We start from the raw sequence: 15796 nt of genomic DNA, 5'->3' as shown, positions 1-15796 counted from the left end.
CAAACATCTATACAGCAATTTTAGAGCCCCACAGCTCAAGCCCTGGAACCCCAAGTCAGCTGACCCAGGCAAGCCGCAGGTGCTTAATTGCTGTGTAGATGTACCTTAAGATTCTGGCAGGTTTAAGTGATCATTAATAGGACACTTTATAACAAAATTAATGCCATTATGAAATAAAAGATTTACAGATGTATTTAGCCAACAGCAGGCTTGCTGTTTTTCATTTAAAATGCATTACTACTGACAAAATTACAATTGCATCATAACTGTTCGGTCAGTTCAATCAATATATGTCAAATCTTTTTGAATGGGTTAGAAACATTTAATATACATTGCTTAATACTCAAATAACATTTCACTGCATTTTACAAAGATTATATTAACCCTTCTCCAGACCAAGATTTCCCAAGTCGTATGCCTGATATTAAGCACCTAAATTCAAAATTAGACACCTAAATACATAGCCTGATTTTGAGAGGCACCAAGTTTTGATAACTTTGTCTTCAATGGGAGCCGCTAGTGCTGAGCAACTGAAAAATCAGGCCTTTAAAGTTCACCGCATCATATTTGAATATTTTGGCTCCAGTTTTTTAAGGAAGTGTTTTAGGGTTGTTTGTTTGGGCAAATTCGTATACAATATGAGCATTATTTAATTTCTAGTCCTATGTGAAATATTTCTAATTGGATGACTTCTGATTCCACAACAGTTCTGATGGCTGTTCCTTTCTACATTAGCACTTTAACTTTGGTAGCAGAACTATGAACATAGTTAATAATGTTGACTAACCACTGAAGTTGTTTTAAAAATCCATGAGACTACATTTGTTTACTTAATAACAGATTTGAAATTAAATATAGTAAAGTATGTTCTGTTATTCAGGCTAGCCAATATTTCATACAAAAAAAACAAATGACAATTTTGGAAACAGGTAAGAAAATAAAATGTGTATTATTTACTTCTCTTTCTGCACTATATTTACCCAAGTTATAGTAGTTCTTATGAGAAGTATCTTCTCTTTTACCCAATTTTATAATTGGGATGAGCGCAGAACAAAAATGTCTGGTGACTTCACTGGCTCAGGCAGAATTTAAAATAAGGGTTTTCCAGATTCCAACCTGTTAAATACACCACCATGCTGATTCTAGCCTTTGTTAAGAATCTTGTGCAGTTCCATGAATTATATGTTCAATCTTCTCAGCATCTTGTTCTAAAGTTTTATTTGTAGGATCGATCTTGAGAGCAGCTTCATAATCCTGGAGACCTAATATTAATACAGTAAGCAGATTATTAATCCTATATACAACAGTATTTATACTTTTTAACAGCTAGTTGGAAGTAACTTTCCCTAAGTTATATGCAAGTAAAGGTAGGGCAGCTTGAGTTTCAGATAATTTTACTGAATGGGATTTGGAGCAGAACAAAATATGGTCTTAAATATTTTCATACAGCCCAAAGTTAATTTAATAATTTCATAAGACTAACAATTGTTTCTAATGGAAATATCACACAGTTATATTAAAATCTTAAACTATTATTAAAACTTACAACATTATTCTAAAACACAAACAGAACCTTTTATATATTTACATGGTGCCTTGCAAACTCACTTTGTCACATCTTTGCCCTAAAGAGCCTGCAGCCTAAGGCCTCAAACCTGCAAATGGATCTGCACAGACAGAGACTTGAGTCTCTGTGGTACTCCACTGAAGTTATTAGGTACGCACACAAGCACTAAGTCCAACCACATGGATTCGATTGCAGGATTGGGGTTTAAATTAGAATAGACACATGTACTGTTCAGATAAGCAATGATGCAGTGAATACTGATGAGAAGAAAATAAGAAAGATTTCTGGAAGAAGTGGATTCTGAAGAGGAGAAAAAGGATGTAGGAAGGCATGAAGCTGAGAATGCAAGAAGAAAACTAAGGCTATGTCTATACTATGGACCTTACAGAGGTACAGTTGTAACGCTACAACTGTGCTGCCGTAAGGTTTCCAGTATAGCCGCTCTTTGCCGGCAGGAGAGAGCTCTCCTGACAGCACAGTTAAACCACCCGCCAACAAGCGGCGTTAGCAACATTGCAATGTCCACACCAGCACTTTTGTTGGTGAAACGTACGTCGGTCAGGGAGGTGTTTTTTCAAACTCCTGACTGACAAAAGTTTTACCGACAGAATTGCTAGTGCGGACAAAGCCATAACCTGTGAATAGAGTAGTCTGAAAAGCCATAATGAGTGCAAGGGGGAATAAGAAATTATAAAACAAATGTAAGAGGTGAAAAGGTTTATATAGTCTCAAACTGGATATGAAACAGCAGGAGAAAAGCCAACAAAGTGATTCAAAAGGAGAGGACATGACCAGAGGAGAGGGAAAAAAATACAAGTTTAAATAGTGGCATTTAAAAAATTTACCTCATACCTTCTCTCTCATTTTTAACTTTGCCTTGTGAGATAAGAATGGTATATTATTAGAAAGCTCAATAGATACGCACCATTATTACAGATTTTCTAACAAATACAGGGGAAAATATTTTACCTGTCAAAAATGTATACATTTCAGAATAAAAATAATGTTTTAAAAAGACTTGTTTCTGATGACTTCATAAGAAAATATTTACAGTTTATATTTTTACATCTTTGGAAAAATTTGGGAGTTTAAGATTTTTCACTTTTTGTGGTATATAAACTGTAACGGTATGTTTTTTCATACTATACATATATGTATCTCAGCAATAAAACAGAAGTTCTTTAAACATTATGGCCCCAATTCTGAAAAGATTTAAGTATATGAGTAGCCCATTGATCCTAATGGGATTACAGTCATGTAATTTTAAACACATACATAAGAGTTTGCAGACTCAGAGCCTGAATTCTTACCTTCAGCATACAACTCCAGCTGACAAAATGCTGTCCCACGCCTCACATAAGCTTTCACTCTAGCATCAGCATTGTCTGAAACAGGTGGTATCAGTAATTCTAGTGCCTTTACAAATAAAAATATCCAAGATATTTAGAGACAGATTTTCTGTGGCCTAACCTCCCATTTGCAGATACACATGCACCCACAAAAATCTGCATTCTCATTTAATTACCTGGTTTGTGGTGTAACCACTATGATTTGCATTCACAATTTGTTTGCAGGTGCGAAAACGCAAGTGCAGTTTTAAAAGTGTAAACTGTCCCACAGTAGGGAATCTGGATCTTAGGTTGGTGCATAAAGTGTTAATGATTATTTGTAAACAGCAAATATATTCCATTATCATAGTCCAATATCACAAATAGTGCTCCAAACAAAATATTGATCTCATTACTACAGTTACTAGGAGAAATAAGTTTAGAGCCTCATGGAGTGCTTAGTTCAAGCAAAGATTTTGGGACCCATTTTTTTCAAAATATCCATGTGTGTCAGGTAATGAGTTTTTTTATTTTTTTAGTAAACTAAGTAAAAACACAGTACAAATTGTGCTGAAGCACTATTAGATAACAGAACATAGAGATTTTCGGTCTTTCCACAAGCAGTGGTTGATCAAATATTGAGACATTCCAGCAATCTTTTAAGAGAATCTTTTGGATTATTGTTGGGTTTGTTTTTTTTAATTCTTCATACTAAGTGCAGAACGAAAGACAGATTATGAAATTTATGTGGGTATATTCTATAAACCTTTGTCACTAAAAGCTTTTTTAAAAGAGTAAGTATATCTGTTTATGTTCTTTTCTTGATGGGCACTATTTTATTAAAAATATAGTTACTGTATCTATCAAGTCCCAACTTGTTAGATTATACTGCATGAACACAAAATTTTGAAACCATCATTAGCCAATCATTTCTCCTTTAATCCAACCCTTTAATAGTCATTTTATTTATCATTAGGGCTGAACAATCCAAAATGTTGATACATCATTGTCTGTGTACCAAACTTAAGCTGTTATATAGTGTCCATAAGTATTTACATTCTTGCTTGACAGAAAAATTAGCTATATGTTAGTTTAATATCATATCCATGTTATACGGAGATTAACTATAAAAATCTACTTTGTGTGTAATATATGTATACCTTAGATGAATCTTCAATGGTCTTGTGCAAGTTTCTCAATTTAAGGTGACAAGCAGCACGATTCAGATACAGTACTGGAATCTTATTATTTAACAGAATTGCCAGGTTATAGGCATTTACAGCTGCAAGATAGTTTCCTGTGGCAAACATTTTGCTGAAAACATAATAAAAAGTACATTTTAAACAAGGAAAAACATAATACGATACAGAATGCCTATCTACTGTAAACAATTTGGACTAAACTAACAATTTCAAACAAGTTAAAAAAAAACATTAAAAACTGATCATTTATGACATTTTGGATGACATAATAAACAATGTAGATGCAGTCTACTCAAACTTCATGCTGGCAGCCAGGTTGGCAAAAGTTTATGACAAAGTAAGGTAACACAGCACTGAAGAACAGGAAAAGCAGATCATATTTCCATGGATATGGTACAGACAATTAATAGACGTTAATGCCAGACTTTTCTCAGATAACGATCACCTAATCTAAACTCCTGAATAACAGAGGCGATAGACTCCCACCCAGTAATTCCTGCATCAAGTTGATAACTTCTATTTGGGCTTTATCGTATCTTTTACACAGATATCCAGTCTTGATTTAAAAGACTTCAAGTGATCGAGAACCCACCACATCACTAGGTACATTGTTCCAATGATTAATTACCCTCCCTGTTAAAAATTTGCAATTTACGTCCAGTCTGAATTTCTCAGCATCTGCTTCCAACCATTGGATCTTTTTTGCATGATTAGAGAGCTATCTGCTATTAGGAATCTCTTCCCCATGTAGGTACTTATAGATTATGATCAAGTCCCCTCTTAACCTTCTCTTAAATAAACTAAACAGATTGAGCTTCTCATATTATAACAATAATATTAATATACCATCTAGTTGTTATATAGCACTTTTTATCGATAGTTTGCAGAGTTTTACAAAGGAGGTCAGCATCATTATTCCCATTTTACACATGGACACAGGGAGGGAAACGATTTGCCTAAGCAGGCCAGTGACCTCGCAAGCCTGTGGCAGAGCAGTCTTCCGAGTCCAATCCAGTGCACTATCCCCTAAAGCCACAGGCTCACTATAAGGCATTTTTCCTAGAACTCAAAGATGTGGTGTATACATTATTTGTAAATCATCCAGTGAAAATGATGGAAAATAAAATTCTGCATGGAAAGATAACATACAAACTAAAAATTTTCTACACTAAAAAACGGAATCAGCATTTAACTTCCGAAAAATAATGTATTCGGTAGTTATGTTTCTGATACATGCTTGTAGTCATATCTTGGAATGAGTTTAACTCACTTTCCTTTGTCCTTCAACCAGTCTGGGTTCTTCTCCTCCTCATTTAAATCCTTCAGCTCAGAAAAATTAGCATTCATTGCTCTACGAGCCTCTGCTTGCTTATGCAGCCACTGTGGTAGGAAGATGTGTGTGCAACATGTTAGCATTTTGTTTGTTTGATTTACTTTTTGAGATTTAGGTTTTCATTTTGCTTTCATCCTTTCACTTACTTATTGAGGAAGTATTTCTTTACCCCATTTTTAGTAGAAACACCTAGCTGTTGATTCAAGATCAGAAAAGCTCTAAGTTTTCCCATATATTTTGTTTCTAAATGAGCAGTAAGGGTGCAGTACTGCCTGACTACTAAACTGTTTTTTGTTTATTGTGATTACAAAGAAGAATGTATCAATGCTCATCCAACAGAGTCCCAAAGAACAGATTGTGAATTTAGACCAAAAAATGTCATAATCTAGTTTGATCTTAACCCCACAAGAGGATAGAATTTATAGAATGCATTTCATCCTTGTATGTGAAGTGAAATTTGGTATGGAATTCAAGTATAAACATATAATTCTTTAAAACTGTTTAAAATAAAAACAAGCTATTTCTGTAAATCTGAGCAATCACATCTTAGGTGAAAAGTGATTTAGTTGGAAACATTTCTTTTAATATTACACATAAATAAGATTGAGGAATCAGTGGGAAACTGGTCTCTTTTCAGCTGCCATCCAGGACTGAGAACAGGGGCTCCCACTGTCAGCCTCCTGTATGGTCGGGCTCCTGCTGTCGAAATTGCAGTTGAAGCCAAATATTGTGGGATCCACAATTTCTGCAATATCACAAATTAAGTAGGGCCTTACTTATAGTACATATTCAAGGTGATTACAATAACTTGGTACCGTTATGTTTTTTTAAAAAATACAATTTCAAGAAATAATGTGACTGTTTTTCCAGACCAACATTTAATATAAATTATTTCAATTACTTCAATTTATAGTCCTGTCTTCCCTGCCATAATAGTCATATTACACAGTACAACCAAGGTTCCTATTTGCAGTTTATCCGTGATGAAAAAAGTGATCAGTGATATAGAATAGTTTACTTTTCAAACTAACTTAGCAACCTGTACATATTCAGTAGGAAAATCGATAGAAAATACAGGACTCAAAGAAATATATAAAGGATGACAGGAAGGACCAAAGCAATGCTCAGCACTCTACAACCACAGGAATTGCTTAATAAGGGATATAGCTTTCTTAAGTTAAAGGTGGATGACCACTACTCCACATAAGTATAGAAGAGAACATATTTGTATCTCGGTTAAATTAGAAGTGACCATTTCAATTGCTCACAATATCTCTAGTTTAAACTAATTTCAACAAAGGAAAATAAATGAGAAGTACATATGACTTCATGAAATGACAGGAAGATTGGTAAAGATGTATCAGTCTCATGTCAAGAATAAGACTTCCACGTTGTAACTTCTATTTCCAACAGTATTACTACCAAAATGTGAGCTTTCCTGCTTGGTTTAGTAAAGCAATCGAAGACCCATTCCTATAGGACTGTAGTTGGCCACATGAATGAATAGCACTACAAGCACCTCTGAGTGCAGTGAGAGCACCCTCGCAAAATGGAAAAATATCCTTACCTCTTCCTCTTCTGCTACTCGGGATTCTCTGAGAGCTGTAGGAAACACTCGAGATGTGAAACTAATTTTAATAGTACCAGCAGATCGAGGAGCAGGGAAAGATTCTTCTTTTAACTTCCCTGAAAATATATTTTCAGAACTACAAGCTGCAAAGATAGAAGTAGAACAACAGAAGAAAGCAAATTTATTTTTCCATTTTCTCCTTTCCCCATCATATTTTCAAGTAGACCTAATTTACAGTTTTATAAAGTAGAAGTGCACCTCAAGTTTTTCTGTTTTGTGTCCTGAAGGAATAGCTCTAAACACATTAAAATCACACTTTTTTATGCAAGTTGGTTATATCGCCATACACAGTAAACTCACAGTATGTACAATTCCTGTAGGATGTACAAAACCTCTGTAAAATTTGAGTTTCATATAAATCAGTTTTGGTTTTCATATGAATTTCAGATACAGGGACAGATTTGAGGTTTGGAAAATGGGGGCTTACACTGAAGGCTATATGCAGAAGTCACCCAATCATTTTGCAGTATATTTTACACTGAATACCATGTAACATTTCCGCTTGTATTAGGAACTTGGTAGCTATGTTCCATGAGAGAGAAGGTTTTTTTAATCCAATACTTCTGTGGTTTAGGAGTGCACAGAAATCACTAATTAATTAGCATTAAGAAGCAGCATTTAATGGAATGGTATTATTTGCAATGAAGTATTATGTTGAGGGGCTCGGAAGGAAAGAAAGGGTAAAAAAAAATGCTAAGAACCAAAATCTCCCCTTACGTGTGACTCAACACATTGACAGCAAGTAAACAAGAGACTAAACCAACTGGAGTCAAAAAGAAAAATAAGTAGTTCAGTACAGTACCTAGATATGAAGGTAGAACATACCAGAAACGCCTAGAAAGGTTTAAGAATTGAATTTTTAATACCACAAACATAGTATATAGGTTATAAAAAAGGTAAAACTTTATTCCAAATACCACCTCTTGTAGATATACTTCTAGTCTTGGAAGTTCCTGCATTTAGAGTTTTAGCTTTATTTATTTCTTGCTTTTTCTTCTCCTCTATTAGTTTCCTTTCTCTGCGTATTTCCTCTTCTCTTTGTATCCTTCTTTCTTTCTCCTCATTTCTCTGCTTTTCTTTCCATCTCTCCAGCTCCTCAGTGACCTTCTTTCGCTCCTCCTCTTTCAGATTTTCAATTCTTTTTCTCTCCGTTTCTTCTAGCTGTTTGAATTGCAGAACTATCAGAACACGTAACGTTTGGTGAAAATGAGCAGAACAGAAATGAGAGTGCATAAGTATCTTCCCAATTCTACACAGCACTATTATTAATATGTGACATTATATACAGAATTGAGGTATTCTAGACAAATAGTTGGAAAAGGAGGAAACTGATTGGCTTATACGTATTAATACGTAAAATAACTCACAGAGCTTGAAAAATATATGCCTCAAGCTATTTTAATATCACTATTAGAGGGGCAGGCTTAGGAAAATTTAGGAAAGTGTGATGCTTATTGAGTTGTTTTATTCTGAAGAAACTACATTTTTCTTAGCACTTTGGGCTGCTTTATAGTACTTGGTGGGAGACTCACAAAGACTATGTAGAAGCTTAGCATGTAACATTCTTTCCTTCGATTCAATAATGGACCACTCCTCCAGCATGATACTTAGGAATACTTTGCTACTGGAGCTGCTACACCCTTCTGATGGAGTCTCTGACCACTTCTGCTTACAAAAGATCCTATGGCACTATTCAAGAGAGTAAGGGTTCTACCCCAGTATCCTAGCTACATTCCAGCTCAGTATCTCAGGGAAATTTAGAGCTGTAAAATATACAGTTTCATTTGAATACATTATTCTTAATTTCCCACTTCTCCTGAAACTTAGATGCTCATGTAGAATAGCTAACACATGTCTACTCAAGAAATAACTCCATTTGCCCGACGCTGAAAGTGATTCCTGCATATGCAATCTTGAAAGCTCTAAGATTCTGCTTGTTATATTTTTAAAAGCTATGAAGTTTTGACAGTCCTCTTGCATTTTATGAATATCTTAACAACACAAAAAGTTAACATAAATGGTCATTTCATGAGGTATGCAGAAAAGCAATTTGGTGCAAATAAAGGAATATAAAAGTTACCGTTTTTTGTGAGTGAAAGCATCGTAGAACAGAGGTAGGTGACTAAGGATCAGCCGTAGCGCAAAAGCTGCATACCACAAATTTTATATTCCAGAATGAAGGTGAATAAAATATTTCTTAGAGTCTACATTGCTTAATCCATATATAGAGCTCACCTTACCTTTTGTGCCAAATTATTGCAATCCTAATCTCCCTTTAGATACCAACACCTGCCTGATCTCACCAAAAAAAAAAAAGTCAGTTTATAATGAATGTGTTAACAGTCCAAATTTTTTCACAACCGTTTTCCTCTATATGGATATACCCAAACTAAAAGTAAATGAGGAATTAAGAGTTATGCAAACTCTCCTGCCACTTTAATAAAAATGACTACTTTAAAAAAAGATATTTTTAAACAGCATATTTAACCCCAAACCTGTCAGGTTAGTTGGAAATTATATAAGATTATATTTCTTGTATTTAATTATTGTAGAGTTGCATATAAATTTACCTTCATTGTGGCCTCCAGAGCATATTTTTTATGTTCTCGTTTTGTAATAGCTTTTGATTTTTCCTCTTCATCTGCCTTCTCTTGGGCTTTTATTATAGCATTCTCCCTTATTCTCTGCATTTTCTCTTTGTCACCTGAAAGAAAATCATTTGAGAAATTTAAGACTGAGGTTCATGTGTTATTCATTGTGTACAGGACAAGAGAATTTCTCTCATTATTGTATCTGAGACAGAGTGGCAAAAATGTAACCCACCCAGGTGCACAATACAACCCTCTGTTAATCACATCTTTAAAAGGGACAATATAAACTACACTTAAACACAACTACTATGTTTTATAATAAGGTTCGACAAGACCTATAATCTGTAGAAATGTTTCGTTTTTAATTCTCACAAAGAATAATTTGGTTTGGATTTAAATATTCCTCTACAGAGCTTGCTATCCAAACATTGCACAGTACAAGACACAGAAAGCAACTATAACAAAAGTTAAGCTAATTTATTTTCATTGTCAAACATAACTGTAATGCAAAAAGGAAGCAATCAGCAGTAACAGAAAATGATGAAATGAGATAGCTATCTATCTGTATAATCTAAGGTTCCTGGTATTTCAGGGAGAGAAAAAAAAAAAAAAAAGAAAACCCAGTAGTTTTCTTCGAACACACCCATATATTCCTCTCCCCCAAAACGATTCATAAACATTATCTTCCCCAAGCGCTGGAAAATATGGACATGCACAGCTGAAGTCACCCAAGCAACCTTTACTTTGCCCCATGCCATTGCCAACATTCCATGTTCCACACAACATATACTTCCACACTTACTATATAAGAGGTAACCTTACAAAAATGAGTTTTGAAAGCTCAGATTTATTTTCCTTAAGTCTGCAGTCATCTGTAGGATATTAGCTTTATACACATCTCAAACATCAAATGTGATCCTTTGCCTTTCCAAAGCTCCATACACTTGACACATAGTCACTTCTGGTCTTAGATTTGTTTGTGTAGCTATGGACTATTTATGGCAATTTTAAATACAATAAACCAGAAATTTCAAACAATACTTATACATTTGGAGGCAAAAGTTTGTTTGGAGATCAGGGCAGAAAATTTGCTGTTATTTATCCCAAAAGCAAGTTTGTATACTGCTGAGGAGTTCAAATGGCTCTTCATAATCCCAAAGTTATTAGTATTTGTGATGAAACTGCACTTTCATTGAAATGTCAGTGAGGAATCACTCTCTAGCATTAAGAATAAATCAATCCAATAAAATGTGTTCTTACATTTGGAAGTAACTTGTGTGTTAGCTACAGCCTCACATTGCTTAAGTTTCTGGTTCTTCTCAAGGGGTTGCTAATGAGGCAGAGTTAAGGTTCTTTGAACTTTGATTTTCTAGGTTAATATTTGCTGTTGTGTGTATGTGTTTCTGCTACTCTGTTCAACTAGAGCTTGAGGTTGGAGAGAGAAGAAATGCATGAGCTTTGTTACAAAGAAAAAAACTACAATGTGCTACTTCATGTACCTATGAATTCTTGCAGGGAAAGGGTTTGGTATGTTTTTGCCTGTCTTTTAAATAGTCCATCTATGTTCCACAGTAGACAACTTACCGTTTTCCATAACCAGGGATTCCCACATGGCCACTTCTTTTTTATATAAAGTGAAGAAAATGGTCTCATTTCTGATCTTTGCTGTACTACTAGTGTCATCAATAGGAGCATACAGAATGGCTTCAAATAAAAATGGAGGAACATTTACCTATAAAATGTAAATAGCAAATAAATATACATGCGTATTTATTTTAAAAGTGTTTCATTAAATAAAATTTTTAATAAGATTGTGGCTAAATAATAAATCCCCAACATATATTTTAAATAGTTAGCAAATGTTTTCTCATAATAAACCAAGAAAATCATAAAAGCTGGTGAGTGAGAGAGACTCCACTAACTAGACTGTAATTTGCAGTAGAAGAGATCATTTACAGTAGCTTAACCATCTCATTAAAATATTAAAATAAAATTAACATTTATAAATGAGTCCAAATTCTAGTATACAGTGTGAAATGCCAAACAACATTGAAAGAATTAGAGCTGCAGTGATAATGCAAATTATTATTTGCTTGCAAATGCTTATAGTATTAACCAATACCAAAAACTAATAATAAGTAATAAAATATACTACTTTGGAACACTAGTTGCAGCTTTACAATTTCCATTACATATACTGTAGTCACAAAAAGTGCAATCATGTGAAAAAAACCACCCAGCAAAGTACAATGAGAAACACGGGACACTGACAAGTACTTTTTAAGAAAAAGATTTAGTTTAATACAAACTAAAAGTGTATGCACAATTTCCCAATAATTATTGCATTGATTACAATGTTGTTGTATTTTTTCTTCTTGTTACAGTAAAGGAAACTTTTCAAAGGCATAAAAGACAGCTTGATGCCCAACTTCCATTAAAAGGCTTCCAGTAGGAGTTAAGTGCCTAACACCCAGTGATTGAAAATCTCTCCAAAGGTGCCAGAATCTGCCCTCGTTTTTTCTTGTGCAAGCCACAGGGTTGCGGAGCTGTAAATGAGTGGGAAATTTGACCAATGGATTACAAATCATTGACGGATGGAGTTTGGCTTAAAATCCTGAGTCTACCCTATATCTGATTTTAAATCAATAATATAAAGAAAAAGTAGGAGATAAAGTATAACCACAGAAAATTGCTTCATGTAGTTAAAGTGTGATAAAGCAGCAGTGGTGGCTAAAGAATATTTCCCCAGTCACCTATCATACGTCAGTTTAACAAGAATACTGTTATATTACGAATCAATATTTAGTTTTTAAATGGTTTACTCCCTGCTAAATTGTAGTTTGTTTGGGGAATACAAAACAAAACAAACAACTCTCTATCACTTTTCCCTTGTCTAATTCATTCATTTATGTACATAATATGCCATATTTGCAGAGGTGAAAGTAAGTTAGAAGACTTACCCATAGGCCAGAGACCTGAGCAGGGGGCGTGGCCTTAACCAGAAGAGGCAGGGCCTTAAATCCCCGGGGCCCTTTAAATCAAAAGGGCCAGGCTCCAGTTGCAGTAGTGAGCCCAGGGCCCTTTAAATCACCCCCGAGCTACCAGCTGCAGGGGTGGCTGGGAACTCCAGGGCTCAGGGGTGATTTAAAGAGCCCAGGGCTCCAGCTGCCGCTACCGCAGCGGAGCTCGGGGCCCTTTAAATCATTGAGGAGCCCCGGGGGCTCCCGGCTGCCACCACTACCCCAGGGCTCTGGGCTCAGGCAGAGCTTTAAAGGGCCTGGGGCTCCGCTGTGGTAGCGGCTGACAGAGCACCAAGCCCTTTAAATCCCTGCCTGAGCCCTGCTGCCCGAGCCCTGGGGTAGCTGCGGCCGGGCTCTGTCAGGGATTTAAAGGGCCCCAAGGCTCCAGCTGCGTTACCGCCCCAGCCCTTTAAATTCACTCTTGAGCCCCGCCGCCGCTACCACAGGGCTTCGGCAGCAGGGCTCCGGCAGAGATTTAAAGGCCCGGGGCGGTCGTGGAGGCTGGAGCTCCGGGGCCCTTTAAATCCCCACCGCAGCCCCATCGCCACTACCCCAGGGCTTTAAATTGCCATCTAGGAAAGCCGGTCCCAGTACGGCGCACCGGCTCTTACTGGTACGCCATACCGGGGCATACCAGTTTACTTTCACCTGTGCATATTTGTAACATAAATCAACATAGCTCCCAAAGGTTAATTTCTGTATCTGCCAACTAGCATCCACATACACACACGGTGGTCGCAGAACCATGTGTCTGTCCTGAAGAACAACAAAACACTGTGCCTGAGAGACATCTACCACCTTTAAGCAGTAAATCTGAAGGCCTCTCCTTCCTGCTTTAACGAATTGTATTCAACCTTTCCCCTGCAAATCCCTTTCAACTCTCTTAAAGGGTTGCTCGGCTGGTGGCACAGGTTGAAGAGCATCAGTGACAAAACCCTGACTTCTGGCAGGCTTGGTGCCCAGCAGCGATCAGGAATCGTTGCTCGCGTTCACTTTGCTATTGCTGCCATAGTCCAAGCGGCAAAAGGGAGAGTCAGACAGACAGATGAGAGTGGAAGGGACACGGGAGGACGGGTTCCCAGCTTGTGGAGGGGATGGGAAGCGGAAGGGGCGCTGCCTCCTTGCCCAGACCGACCCACGGAGAAGTCGGCGGCGGCTAGGGACTCCCGCGGAGAGGCGAGTGGGGAAGGCGAAAGGAAGACAGTGCAAGGCTCTGCTCAGGCTGGGAGCGGGGGAGAAGAGCAGAAGCCGCCCCACCTTCAGATATTGGTCAGTACAGAAGATGTTTGCCTGGGTGACCCGGACACCCCGCATCGGCAGGGAGAGGAAAACAGCAGTGTCCGTCTGCCGCCAGCTGTAATCGCGCACCCAGACCGGCATGGCCGCCGCTGCTAAGGGCGCCCTGCAGCGGTTACTAGGGGAGGGTTCAGACTTTCCGCTGCCCTCCCCCTAGCACTTCCGGGTTTGGAACCAGGCCTGAGTGGTGCCCCGCTGTTACGTAATACGGGAAGCGAGCAGCGGGGATACAGGCAGGAGGACTTCTGCCCAGCCAGGGCACCGCTGCATGCTGGGACTTTGGGCTATCCCCGCCCCTGGGGGAACGTTGCACGCCGGGATTTGTAGTCTGCAAGGTGTCGCCGGCTGCCCAGGCGAGCCCTTGGCAATGAGGCCCGTGGGCGGGCAGCTAGGGCGTGATGACCGGCGTGGCCAGACGCATCATCCCCGCCTCACCGGAACGCTCTTACAGCCGCCAGGGGAAGGCCTGGTCGGGCACCACCTGTGAAGGGCTCGGGGGCAGAAACTCTTCAGTCTCCCAGGCCTCGGGCCCCCTCCAGCTCCGGGTTGGGGCCCCTCCCCGCGCAGGCCGGCCTGGCCGCTGGCAGACGCGGCCCTTGGGACCGCACCTGTCCGCAAGCCTCCTGTACGCTGTGTCAGGCTGTTCCCAGCAGGCCTCTCGCCCGATGCTGTACGAGACCCCCCACACACACACACTCCCCAAGCCAGGGGACGGAGCTTCTCTCCCACGCTCTGAAAGGAGCAGATGACAGAGGGCCCGTCGCTTCAGCCTTCTGCGAGGGTCACCAGCTGTCCCGATTTTGTTGGGACTTTGTCTTATATAGTCTCCTATCCCCCCCATCCTGATTTTTCCACACTTGCTGTCTGGTCACCCTACCTCCAGCAGCGACTGGCTGGAGGTGGCGTTTGGGCCCACAGTATTTAAAAAAGTTCAGACCAACCAACGTCATATGGCAGGTGACAGAGCCCCTTAAAGTCCCATCTCGCCTCAGCCAGAGGAACTGTGAAAAGCAGAGGGCCAGATGCTCTGGCTATTTTCAGCTGAGCAAAGCCCACCAGCTGCCACGGAGAGTCCAAGAATAAACCAGTTAAACCTGCCATGTACCGTTTTAGATTCCTGCCCTCCGACCCTGCACAAAATTTAGAGAATCAGGGCCACTATTACGTTGTGTTTTTTTAGTTTTGTGTAGTTTGTAGCTAGGGAATGAACTCGTGTAAATAATTATGGTGTACTAGTTTAAAATTGTGGATTTTCCAGGATTTTTAAACATTTTAACATGAGGCAAACTTCTTTTGGATGCAACTGAGTGATCGCTGTAGCTTTTCAAAACCGATCACGTGTATGAGAAGCTGTTTCCAGAATCAGGACTTAAATTAAGTGAAGCGTGCTCGCATTAACTTTGTGAATCCTGCAATGGGCTCCATGGAGGTGGATCCTCGTGCCTGTAAAGAGCCAGTTGCAAGATTGAGGCCTTAGAAGACCCTTATCCTGCAACTGATTTTGCCTGAGCAGAGTCCTCTTAACTGCATTTGAGCTCTGAGTTGGTGCCTCCACGTACAGTAGAACCTCAGAGTTATGAACACCTCAGGAATGGAGGTTGTTCATAACTCTGAAGTGGTTTTTAAAAGTTTACAACTGAACAATGACTTCATACAGCTTTGAAACTTTACTATGCAGAAGAAAAATGCTGCTTTTAACCATCTGTAAATGAAACAAGCACAGAAAGTTTCCTTTGTCAAAAAAAATTTAAACTTTCCCTTTATATGTTTAACACCATACTGTACTGTATTTGCTTTTGTCTCTGCTGCTGCCTGATTGCATACTTCCA

The 15796-nt window shown here is 38.6% G+C and overlaps 1 protein-coding gene across 2 annotated transcripts; it reads right to left on the bottom strand.

The window, feature by feature from the left end:
- Positions 1-300: 300 nt before the first annotated feature.
- On the bottom strand, positions 301-14814 carry DNAAF4 (dynein axonemal assembly factor 4). 2 transcript variants are annotated; one of them, XM_048867560.2, is made up of 9 exons: positions 13929-14814; positions 11236-11383; positions 9631-9764; positions 7978-8221; positions 6998-7143; positions 5368-5477; positions 4056-4209; positions 2878-2983; positions 301-1262 (listed from the first exon to the last, which is right to left on the bottom strand). In XM_048867560.2, exons 1-9 carry the CDS (start codon positions 14049-14051, stop codon positions 1153-1155), a joined length of 1275 nt encoding a protein of 424 aa, XP_048723517.1. In that variant the 5' UTR covers positions 14052-14814; the 3' UTR covers positions 301-1152. The 2 variants fall into 2 exon arrangements, with proteins under 2 accessions (XP_048723517.1, XP_048723518.1); XM_048867561.2 differs by having other exon boundaries at positions 7981-8221; positions 13929-14808.
- Positions 14815-15796: the final 982 nt, after the last annotated feature.

Source organism: Caretta caretta, chromosome 10 (genome assembly GCF_965140235.1).
Source record: "Caretta caretta isolate rCarCar2 chromosome 10, rCarCar1.hap1, whole genome shotgun sequence".
NCBI classification, from domain to species: Eukaryota; Metazoa; Chordata; order Testudines; family Cheloniidae; genus Caretta; species Caretta caretta.
Note: the sequence above shows the minus strand (reverse complement) of the source record. Positions and strands in the feature narration are given on the sequence as shown.

Bases quoted from the DNA above. Each gene is read 5' to 3' on its own strand.
- DNAAF4 (XM_048867560.2), bottom strand. From the start codon at position 14,051: ATGCCGGTCTGGGTGCGCGATTACAGCTGGCGGCAGACGGACACTGCT. The intron at 5,478-6,997 runs GTAAGGATATTT...TTCCTACCACAG, and splicing joins GAGTAGCAGAAGAGGAAGAG to TGGCTGCATAAGCAAGCAGA. The intron at 4,210-5,367 runs GTGAGTTAAACT...TTATGTTTTCAG, and splicing joins TGGTTGAAGGACAAAGGAAA to CAAAATGTTTGCCACAGGAA.